Source organism: Anopheles ziemanni, chromosome 2 (assembly GCF_943734765.1).
Source record: "Anopheles ziemanni chromosome 2, idAnoZiCoDA_A2_x.2, whole genome shotgun sequence".
NCBI classification, from domain to species: Eukaryota; Metazoa; Arthropoda; class Insecta; order Diptera; family Culicidae; genus Anopheles; species Anopheles ziemanni.
The window spans coordinates 38,826,797-38,837,634 of record NC_080705.1 but is presented as its reverse complement, the minus strand read 5'-3'; the positions used below and the strand labels follow the sequence as shown (position 1 = coordinate 38,837,634).

General features: G+C 41.4%; 3 protein-coding genes across 3 annotated transcripts; 2 read left to right on the top strand and 1 right to left on the bottom strand.

The window, feature by feature from the left end:
- Positions 1-3,315: 3,315 nt before the first annotated feature.
- LOC131282391 (RUS family member 1) lies at positions 3,316-6,552 on the top strand. Its single transcript, XM_058311841.1, has 5 exons — positions 3,316-3,487; positions 3,582-3,764; positions 3,848-3,986; positions 4,139-4,450; positions 4,520-6,552. Exons 1-5 carry the CDS (start codon positions 3,421-3,423, stop codon positions 5,070-5,072), a joined length of 1,254 nt encoding a protein of 417 aa, XP_058167824.1. The 5' UTR covers positions 3,316-3,420; the 3' UTR covers positions 5,073-6,552.
- Positions 5,881-7,519, bottom strand: LOC131282392 (RWD domain-containing protein 4). The gene is made up of 3 exons (XM_058311843.1): positions 7,302-7,519; positions 7,121-7,227; positions 5,881-7,059 (listed from the first exon to the last, which is right to left on the bottom strand). Exons 1-3 carry the CDS (start codon positions 7,407-7,409, stop codon positions 6,666-6,668), a joined length of 609 nt encoding a protein of 202 aa, XP_058167826.1. The 5' UTR covers positions 7,410-7,519; the 3' UTR covers positions 5,881-6,665.
- Positions 7,520-7,823: 304 nt separating this feature from the next.
- On the top strand, positions 7,824-8,731 carry LOC131281166 (probable DNA replication complex GINS protein PSF2). Its single transcript, XM_058310425.1, has 2 exons — positions 7,824-8,086; positions 8,144-8,731. Exons 1-2 carry the CDS (start codon positions 7,842-7,844, stop codon positions 8,508-8,510), a joined length of 612 nt encoding a protein of 203 aa, XP_058166408.1. The 5' UTR covers positions 7,824-7,841; the 3' UTR covers positions 8,511-8,731.
- Positions 8,732-10,838: the final 2,107 nt, after the last annotated feature.

Sequence of the window (10,838 nt, the reverse complement as noted above, 5' to 3'; positions counted from 1 at the left end):
GGGTTCATTGCTTTCACTCAACCCTTCCATAAATCATTCCAGCAAGCCCATTTTCCGCTTCCTCCCCCAAATCCACTTGCCCGTGCCGGTGTCGTTTGGCCAAGGTTCAAGATGGCACGAACAAAAACACACTTCACACCGTGTCCCTGATCGACTGTGTTCCGGTGGTTTGTGCCCGCTTCAAGTTCTAATGCTTGGAGGAAGGAAAGAATATTGTTGATCCTGCGCTTGCAGCGAGCGGCAAGAAAATTGCGATGGAAATCTCGCGCACCCAAAGAAAGAGAAAACAAATAGTGGTGTCAATAGCGAATTCTTGCCTTTGAGTTATTGCCCCAGCGCCCGGTGGGACGTGTGCCTCATGCTGTGGCGGCATTTGCCTTTTGAAAGCGGGCAGCATCCTCGCAGCCTACGATAGCTTTCCTAAACCGATAAGCATTTGGCGACACGATTGCTTGCCAGTAGAGTTTTTCCTACGAACGATTACGCCACACATCGATTGCGGCGATAGAAGTAGAAAAAAGGATATTAAAGCAGCTATAAATAGAATCGCGTGAAAATTATGTGTTGGAGACATTTACATAATACTCAATCCACGGCTGTGGAAAATACCAATGCCCAAAGTAAACCATGACAGAAAAACTGTATTAAAAATGTTAATTCGTTTCGAAGGCAGAAAAAGTGCATTATTAGGTAAGCTATCGATTCGGTTTAATGAATATGTTAATGCATGTTTTGAATATGAATATTTTTGTTGGATCAATCTTTTGAAGCTTGCTTCACACTTTCATGCCAATCCAGCTAAAACCAAAGACAATTGATTGCTTTCCCCTCTAACCGTCGATATCCTTCGAGCAAGGTGGAAACAATTTCAATTTAGTTAACAAACAATTTGAAACAATTTAAATGAACAGTTTCATACACGTCCCCAGGACAGCTAAGGCAATTTGCATCAATTGGTACATTATGAAATGTAAAAACGTTAATATCCAAAAACAAAAGCAGATCTGACATTCTTAGAAAACTATGCCACTAATCTTTACAAATCTTCATGATTCTTTTATTGTCGTCAATCAAAACGAGATCGAGAAACCTGTGTTGGGGTAAGAGGTGGGACTCATCATCATCATCATCATCTCTTTTACCCTCTTTTGCATGTTTGGGCTTTATTTTTCTGTTCTTTTAACACTAACGAATACTGGAACAATAAGAAATACTGTGTTGTAACTCTGAGTATCCAACATCTACCAGCACCACATACGATTGCGTCATCAGCAATTGACGAACACGAACAAACCTAATATGGAAAAGCAAATCAATCTGCACAAGCGAGGCATACAAATCTGCAATGATCGGAAAAATAGATCAAGAGAGAATTTAGAAGGAGCTTAAAATTTCAAATTTAAATGGTTTACTACACACAATTTGAAAGCTGGTAATTCAATAAAAAAACTGTTCTCAAGTTATCATATGCTCACCGTTCACTACTAGTACCAGTTTGGCACTATTTCAATTCAGTTCTATAGTTTTTCATAACAGGTCCAATGATAGAGAACATTGCACTTCGTCCCAGTCGAGATATAAAACTTCTTTGGAGATTATGTCCATTTTATTCTCAGTAAGAAAGGAAAAGCTTTTCAAAAACCTTCGAAGGTATCAACAATCATCTAGATATGTGTCAATCGACAACCTGGAGAAAACTTTCAACGTTATACAAAAAAGATTTCATAATGAAAAAAACTAAAAAATAATTAAAAGAAGCCTCGTTGCAAAACTTTATATATTCGTCTAAATTCTTCAATACGGTACAAAGTGTTTTGTCGAAATATATTTTCCACGTTTTCCACATACCCAAAGATCCAAATTTGCGATTTTATATTGATGTTACGTTATGCATATGATTCCCACATAGTCCAAAACACCCTACCAAATTTGTTTGAAATTTTTCCTTACCTTTTCAAAAGAAGAAGCAAACGTTTCAGGTAAGGTTCTGTATAGGTTTGTTGACCTTATAATTATGTACATTTAACATTTTTATTTAATTTTTAACTTTTAACCGTTACCCGTTCAACCGCCTACCCGGATAGTTTTTGGAATTTTGTTTTCAAATAACTTTTGATTGGATAGATGTATCAACATGAAACTTTTGGAATGCCTAGAAAAAAAAATTCAAGGAATTTAAATCATTTTTATTCGCGTTTTTCGGTTGATACCCGTCAAACGTTCAACTGGACTACCCGGGTAGTCCAAAAATTTTGTATGGGAGATTCCGTTTTCCTGTACTTCAGACTAATTATCTGTTTATTGAGATGTCAAACTTGAAATTTTCAGTGAAGATACTGTGTTTCCCAAAATGTTGTATAATTTTTATAATTTTAAAAATTCATTAGGTATGTTAATTTGAGGTTCCAAAAAATTTCACCCTTCATATCTATCTACACGGGTAGTCCGGTTGAACGTCTACGTGGGTAACTTTGGTTGAACGTGTGACGGTTAAACGACCAAGTTTCAATATTTAAAATTAAAGCCGACGTGAACAAATCGATGGCAAGTGAAAGAGCGACCCGAACAAAATTGTTGTTCAATAATAATGTATTCACCTTGGTTACTGTATAATAGTGATGGGAAATACAAATTCCTGTAGGGACTCGAATCCTCAAGTCCGAATTCATCAAACAGGCGCGAGACGATATAAACTAATCAATACTGGTCTTGGTACTGATTGTCGTGATCTCCAGGAATCTTGTCTGTATACAATGTCCTGTTTCCCTAGCTTGGATAAGATAAATCTCGTGAAACTTCGATACAGGTCCAACCAACTATAGCGTTCGGTTCAAGTAAACTGAAATCAATCACATCGTCTCAACATCGACTGATATCGCGACTAATTCGACTTACTTCTGAATCGATTAACATCTAGTTCAATTATATACTGATTATGCCTGGATCAGATCAAGCCAATCGAATTAAATCAAGTCTCAAACGAATAAAATCTGATTCAAATCCCAAACGAATTACTCTGATTCGAATCTGTCACGAATTCGAGTCTTTGAATCTTCTGAATCCTGATTTTGCCAACACTTCTGTATACAAACAAACAGTGCACAAATACCAAAGAGCAAAGGTGCGAAGGTGCAAACTGTATCCAGGTTTATTTTCGTTTTAAGTTAAAAGCCCACCGCGTGTAGAAAGCCACGTCGGTAAAGTTAAAACGCGTTCTGCTGAAGACGAGAGCAGTACGTTTTCGGTGCGCGCAGTTAACCTTTAACAATATTCCATTGTATCTGTCTCGAGCAAGTTCGTGTTTCCAGTAGTTGTACCAAATTTTCCTCCTCCTCCGGAAATTATCTCACTCGGCTTAGTTAATGTTTCGTTGCACCGGAGATTTGGACTTTTGTTTGAGATTTAAATCGCGTTCTCAGGATGAAAATACACTTCCGCGAACAGTACTGCTCGAATGGAGAGGAAATTCTCTACGTCACTCCGGATCGTAAGTGTTGTTTTCTCTTTTTCATCCCCCACGTCAACCCCCATCCAGGCAGGACTTAGGTTGATTTATTATTTATGCTCATTTCCCACCCCAGACCAGGATACCGTTGTACGCGTGACGGTTAAAGGAGAGCGTCCGTCGATACGGAAGCGTTTTAGTATCAGAAAGTTCTTCCAGCATCTCTTCCTCCCGGTCGGCTATCCGGACAGTGTCAGCAGTGACTATCTGTCTTACCAGAAGTGGGACACCTTGCAAGCGTTTTGCAGCACTATCAGCGGTAAGTCCCGGCGTTTTGTTTCATTTTCACGCCAGAAAGCTTTAATAATTGATGGCACCGTTGTGGCGCATCCTTTTGTACAGGCACCCTCACAACCCATGCCATTCTCAAAGGAGTCGGAGTTGGCAGCGAAACAGCCACTCCGCTGTCGGCCACCGTTACGTGGGTGCTCAAGGATGGATCGGGTCATCTCGGTAGAATCCTGTTCGCCTGGTGGAAAGGGTAAGTGCACCGGTGGGATGGTAAATTTGGGCTTGGAGCTATTTCCAGGGCGCCAACAATTAGGCTGTCAGTGTCACTCAACCTAAACGTATGGGGAAAGCCCTATGGTAATACTATTTTTGTACCTCATTTGCGCTCGTGTACCGAAATAGCTCGGAACTGGATATCGATTCGAAAAAGTGGCGTATCCGGGCAGATATTTTAAACGATGTTGCCATGGCGATCGATCTGTTCGTGCTGCCGTATTACCCGAAGGTGGCGACGTACATCCTGTGTGCGACGACCACGATGAAGGCGATTGTCGGAGTGGCAGGGGGTGCGACGCGAGCGGCCCTGACGCAGCACCACGCTATCCGGGGAAATTTGGCCGACGTTTCATCGAAGGATAGCGCCCAGGAAACATGTGTCAATTTGATAGCCTCCTTTGTGGGGTTGTTCCTACTAACGTACCTTCAAAATCAGAAGTAAGGCATTTAATGAACGTGTAGTTTTCGGCCATTCGGAATTCATTCAATTTTGCTACCCTCGTCTAGGATCCTGTATGGTTTATTTTTCTTCGTCACCCTCGTGCACATTTACGCAAACATCAAAGCCGTCAAAGCGGTCTGCCTGCGGACGTTCAACGAAGCGCGGTACCTGATCGCGCTGGAAGAGTATTTCAAGAGCGGCATGATGCTTTCCCCCGAACAGGTGAACAAACTGGAACGGGTCACCGTCGGTCAAACGGTGACACTGACGGCACGGGTAAAGATTGGCTGCTCGGTGCGCGAACTAACGGAGTTTTATCGCAACTGCTACGATTTGGAAAACTTGATCGCTTGCTTCGATTCGCGGGAAAAGTTTCTCATCGCCGAAACGCGCCACTACGTCGGCGTGTATCTACACTTTACCGTCAAACCACTGGACATTATAAAATCGTACTTTTACGTTGCTTCCTACCTGCAAGATAAAAACCAACTGCGTGATCGCTACTGGGAGATACAGAACAAATGGAACGAGTTCCTTAACCTGGCCCAGTGCGAGGGTTGGAACGTGCAGGCGCATTTGCTCAAAACGGACGAGTACCGGCTAGACTGGAGGATATAGACCACCGAGCGCCATCGAAGATACCATTCGGGCTACCCACTTCCGGTGCAAGGAAGGGCCGGTAGGTTCCGACCGATGTAGTGTTGTGTCTTCTATTGGCGTTTTATTTTATTGTTCCCTTCATGGGCTGGCATTTCATACACTTGAACACTTTAATATTTACCACCATCTCGGTGAGTGTCAAAGTGAGCAACATTCCACGGAAGGGAGCAAGTTAAATATACATCCTAACACTAAGATAACGGCAGGCAGCAACGATGACGTTAAATTACAACGACAATGCGCGCTCTAGTCAGAGCTATAGGAAAATGTCCCATCGACACACGTGCACCATGTAAGGACCAAACTCAGAGAGTACACCAGCGATTGCGACTAGCCACACCGAACTAGCATCGAACCTAATGATATAACACTGCTCGCAGCATACAAAGCAATAGCACCACGTATGTAGGTAGCATATAGGTAGAATGCAATTGGTAGTGCTGTTCTTCGTTACGATTGAGTAGAGAATTCGGTTCCAAGGTAGTGGACAACTAGGTACTCGATTTTCCCAGTGAACGTGGAGCATTCAATAGTAGCAAACACACTACTTTCCTATCCCCGGCTCGGTCACAAGTGAGTAACTGTTGTAGGGAATTTTTATCATATCAGCTAAAGATAGATGAGAACGTTTAAATAAAAAAGGCTAATAGCGCCTTCTGTTTTATTTTTCTAACGGAATATTCCTAACGCATAGCAAGTGAAGTAGGCGCGGGAAGAATTTTAACGTACGTTTCGAATGAACACGTGACGGCTCCCTACAAAAAAAAACGACCATGTGCGACGATTTTGATCGTTTTTTAAATCACCTTTACGAACGAGAACAAGAGGCGCCACAGTTCGCTTTGAGAAGGCTTTCCAATGCTTTTTAATAAGTTCCTATCACGGAAAATATATATTCATTCCCAAGAGTTATTAGAAAAAAAAAATCGCTTTCGAAAGAGCAAATTGCTTCTTCAGCAACGCTTTCCGATCCCAAAGAATGATAGTGAACCGGCACGGTTTTTAAACGATAGTCTTTTTTAGCACCAGTTTTAAGCGATATTATCATTACAACCGCTCGACGAGGTAATCAGCAGGAACGACAAACACACCTAAACCGTCTACGCAAAATGTATGCTTCACTGCTGTGATAAAGTTAGCACAAGAACACTCTATTTCAATTTGATATTTACATTTTCTTAAGGTAGCTCGGGAAAAGCCATTGCAAGGGCAATAGCGAAGAAAACGATATCGGTTTTGTCACACATTCACGCACGCTATAGTTCGTTTAGACATTTGTTCGGGTTTTCCTTAAAGGTAGAATTCGCCAGCGGTCTAGATGGTTTTTATCTCGAACGGGTTTTCAAGTCGCAAAAGTAGATCAATTATCGCACGTATGCTCGAAGAATTGTAGAATATAGAAGATAATAAAGCAAAAAACAAAACTATTTCCACTTTCGACAAACGCGCGTTCTTTCTCATTCATCGCTATCCGATATTTTTACAGTATATATTCACAGTATTATTGATAGTTTATTTTCCTATCTTTTTCGCGTCATTTTCACAACTTTACTACTCCGGTTTTCCTCCGGTTTGCGAAAGATGTTTGACGATATCCACCCAGTTCCAGCCCCGCTGTCGATTTCCTTTGCTATCCACGCGATCCCACTGTTTCCGTTTCTGCGCCTTGGTCAGCTGTTCGCGCTTTGCGTCTTTTTTGTTTCCCTTTGCATCATTTCCATCTTCGTCATCGGAATCACTGTTTGATTGTTCAGCTTCCAGCCGAGCATCCACCGTACCGATGACCACTTGCTGCCCTTCGCCGGCATTACAATTTTCGTCCGTCAACAAATCTTCCAGCTTATCCTTGAGGCACTCGAACAAAGTGTACGTCATTCCACAGCCAATCCATTGCTCGGCTTCCTCGCGAAGGATCGACAGGATGCTATCCTTACCGGTACGTGAGCTGAAGGGATAAAAATAGAGCTTTAGAAAGTACTCACTAGGGGTAAAGGATCTCCACTCACAGATTCCGGTTGTAAAACGTGTCTAGATTAAAGGTGGGTAGTTCATTGGGATAGTTCTCTGTCCAACAAATTTCTAGCAGAAACGACTTATTGCCTTCTTCTCCGTACTGAAACGAAACAAATCGCGTAAACTGGAGTCGAATGGCGAGAATTCTACACGTTGTTGAATTGCATTGAATACCTTATATTGATACGTTTCTGAGTTCACTTGTTTGAACGCGCTGTCGCCCTCGTATATGGACACCAGTGCCTCGCGTTCATCGTTTTGTAATTCCTTTGCTTCAGACATACCTACCTACGGAGGTTATTACGACAAAAACTACTAAATTACGCTACAATCGGTAGAACACAACAAGTGGCGCTCGAAGGTGACCACTGTTTATTTATTTTGGTTTTGAAGAAAATATTTCCTATGCCGAATGTCAGTTGTTAATTTGACAGATTGCATAACATAAGGTATTTATAGACAGTACGGAAAACACGTTTAGTTGAGGAATACATCAATAAAATTCAAAAGCCGTAGTTTTTCATTTTTTTTTAGATAAAACATGTACAATGATAATAACTGTACACCTCATATGGCTCATATTTGAAGTAATATATTTTTCGAAATTCATCGTGTTACTTACAGTCTACATCTTGGTCCCTGGTTTGCTGTCAAAAAAAGCGCGCAATTTTGGAATGCAGTCAGTTTACACACAAAACAAAACCAAATCTGCACATGGAACCGGCCGAGCTTGAATTTATTGGTGAAAACTCGCCTATTGGTGTAATTCCAAATTTTAATCATGATTCCATCTACCTCATTTCGGGCACCATTGAACCATTCCGTGGAGGCATACCGCTGTATGTCCCCCTGTGGTTAGCAATACACCTTCGACAGCAGCAAAAGTGTCGCATTGTTACACCGGATTGGATGGAGATCGATCTACTTGAAGATATCAAGGAAACAGAAAAACGAATCAGGTATTATTCAAAATTAGTTCAGATCTCGGTTGTGAAGTAACGTTTGGTTCCTTTTAGCACATTTACCAAAATGCCCAGCGACAACTACATGGTGGAGGCAAAGCTGATTCTCAGCACGGCACCGGAAGATGTTCCTTCGTCCGACGTTATTAAAACACTTATCAAGGATATCTACGATGTGCGGTGTGCCAAACTGCGCACGACGGTGGAGAATTTCATCAAGAGCGAGGGCTCGCATACGGTCAATCTAGAAAACGTCACCGTCCTGGAACTGCACACAATTCAACCGTTGTTACCGCACGCCATGGATTTCCTAGCGCGCGTCGAACAAACGAAAAAGGTTGTGCGTTCGATGAACACCACTACGCAATCCTTCAGCATGGGTGGTTCTAGTGGCAGTTCTGGAAACACGAGACCATGGTAAACAAGCTGTAAGTTTTAAGGCAGTCTAATTTATTGCATAGGTTCTAGTTTAGTATACAATGGCAGTGGTGTAGCTAGTAATGAATAAATACAATCTAAATGCATTTTTTAAGAACAACCTTTTAAGCAAATTCTGTTGAAAATTGGACATTTTTAAGTAACATCATCATATATTAAAAAGATGTTACAGAAAACTTGTGGCTGAAAAATAGTTCGACAGATTCCTACCGTGTCAGTTTTTATATGATTAAAACATAATTAAAGTTTGGAAGGTACTTTTGATAAAATTTATTGATTTTAAAACGACAGTGTTGGCGTAGAATTCGATCAATAATTGAATGTCGCAATCTAATTCTGAATGTTACTATACATATCGACACGTACTTACGCAATAAAACAGAATCTTTCAATTAAACAGAACCATGTAGACATTATTTTTTCTGCAATCAATCAATATTCATAACATCTTGCATACACTTTTTTATTTTAAAGTCTTGAGCTCCAACAGCCGAGCGGTAGCGCCGGTTAGAAAATCGGCCCATGAGCGCCGGGGCTCCCAACCGAGCAATCCCATCCGAGACCGGACTCTCCCCTGTACGAGAGGACTGACTATCCACGTACAACAGGGAAACAAGTCTCGTAAGCCCTTAACGGGCAGGCATGACCAAGAGGTCGTTACGCCAAGAAGAAGAAGCATAAACTTTTTTATTTTAAAGTCTTGAGCTCCAACATATTTTATATTAAATATTTTTTAGAATGAATCCAAAAATTGGCGTATGTTAAAGTTTGCTTAATTAGAGTTATTACAGTAAACTAAATTTACAAAAATGTATTCCACTATTAGAAAGTGCAGCTTCTTTTGCAAAGAGGGAAACAAATTTAAAGGGAGGGACATTTAAAGCTCTACTCGCTTGCAGTAAATGCCTTCATATACTTTTATTTTATGGGTTTTAAATTCCTTGGTGAACGATTGATCTATTTTGTGATATGGTTGAAATGAAATCGAGAAATAAAACACGGACAATTAAACTTTTTCACTTATATTCAGTCAAATTGTACACACTCAGCCGTATTTCGTTGTTTACATGGGTCACTTTTTACAGTTGTCGAAATTACGAATAAGAGAACTACCCGTGAGCGGTGGTCCTCTTACGAGCCTTACGTCGACTAACTTAATACTAGTTACTTTGTTTTTAATTTAACATCATACGCCAGCCGCGTGTGCGATACCGCGCGTTACCAATGAGTCTTACGGTGCAATAGAAATGGTTTTCTAGCTACGGAAGCGGGCGGCGCAAGTGTGCAGATGGCCCCCCAAACAGTCATCGGACCGGGAAAGGAACCGTCGCCACCCGAACAACCGCCCGGTCCAAATGGATGAAACTAAAACAAACACAAAAAAATTAAATGAAACAAAAGAAACTCTTCTCCTAAGCACTAGAAGAGCAAAGCGATGACTATCCGGTAAAGTTAGTATGAAAATACAAATATATATATATATATTTATATATTTCTATCAAGTGATATTAAATGCCCTAGCCAGCTAAGAAGTAATATGAACCTAAACACTAATGACTCGAATCGAAAGAAAAGTGTTATGATTACGGTTTGCGCTGTTCGTCGTTGTCGCATTCTTATCGTTTCTTCTGCTACGTCCACCGTTGTTGTGCTCAACACAACCAGAAGAAGATAGAGAGCGTCGTTCTATGGTTTACGGAAAGGGAAACTTCCTTAACCGAATGCTTACCCTACGCGCCTTGAACCCTGTCCATCGCAGGACGAAGGGTTTTCCCATCGGAAATCGGCCCAATTTATGGAGTTCGAAATAAACGCACGGAGGACAGAATGAATCGTCACAAACAATGTTCGGGTTTCTCTTATATCTGGAGTGGATGGTTTGGTCTCTGGTCCTCTACTTTGATTGAGATTAAAACTTTGCCCCAAAACAAAGGGTATTTTTCGATGTTTTTTCCCGTGCAAAGCAATCCAAACAAGTGGTTGAAACTTACAGCCTACTGCCTTAAACCTAGCCTGTTGTTTCACGTCGCGCCGACGCGTTTCGTTCAGTCCTTACAAGCAACAAATGAGATTTCGAAGCTGATTTTCGTTGTGCTGTGTGTTTCGGTTCACCGTCGTGACTTTACATACACGCCTTACCTTACAGAAGCAAGCAAAAGAAGGAATTGCAACAATCAACCACTCAACCGAAGTGCATCTGGCCTATCCTCCTGCTCTCGTCGTGTAACGTGTCCCGTTCCGTTTCCGAGACGAGAAACGGAACGAGAACCAACGAGACGAGTGGTGTTGGTGGTCAAAATCGCCCGAAAGT

Coding starts and splice junctions, on each gene's coding strand:
- LOC131282391 (XM_058311841.1), top strand. CDS start 3,421: ATGAAAATACACTTCCGCGAACAGTACTGCTCGAATGGAGAGGAAATT. Junction 3,488..3,581: donor TCTCTACGTCACTCCGGATC/GTAAGTGTTGTT, acceptor TTCCCACCCCAG/ACCAGGATACCGTTGTACGC. Junction 4,451..4,519: donor ACGTACCTTCAAAATCAGAA/GTAAGGCATTTA, acceptor ACCCTCGTCTAG/GATCCTGTATGGTTTATTTT.
- LOC131282392 (XM_058311843.1), bottom strand. CDS start 7,409: ATGTCTGAAGCAAAGGAATTACAAAACGATGAACGCGAGGCACTGGTG. Junction 7,228..7,301: donor CAGAAACGTATCAATATAAG/GTATTCAATGCA, acceptor GTTTCGTTTCAG/TACGGAGAAGAAGGCAATAA. Junction 7,060..7,120: donor ACGTTTTACAACCGGAATCT/GTGAGTGGAGAT, acceptor TTATCCCTTCAG/CTCACGTACCGGTAAGGATA.
- LOC131281166 (XM_058310425.1), top strand. CDS start 7,842: ATGGAACCGGCCGAGCTTGAATTTATTGGTGAAAACTCGCCTATTGGT. Junction 8,087..8,143: donor GAAACAGAAAAACGAATCAG/GTATTATTCAAA, acceptor GGTTCCTTTTAG/CACATTTACCAAAATGCCCA.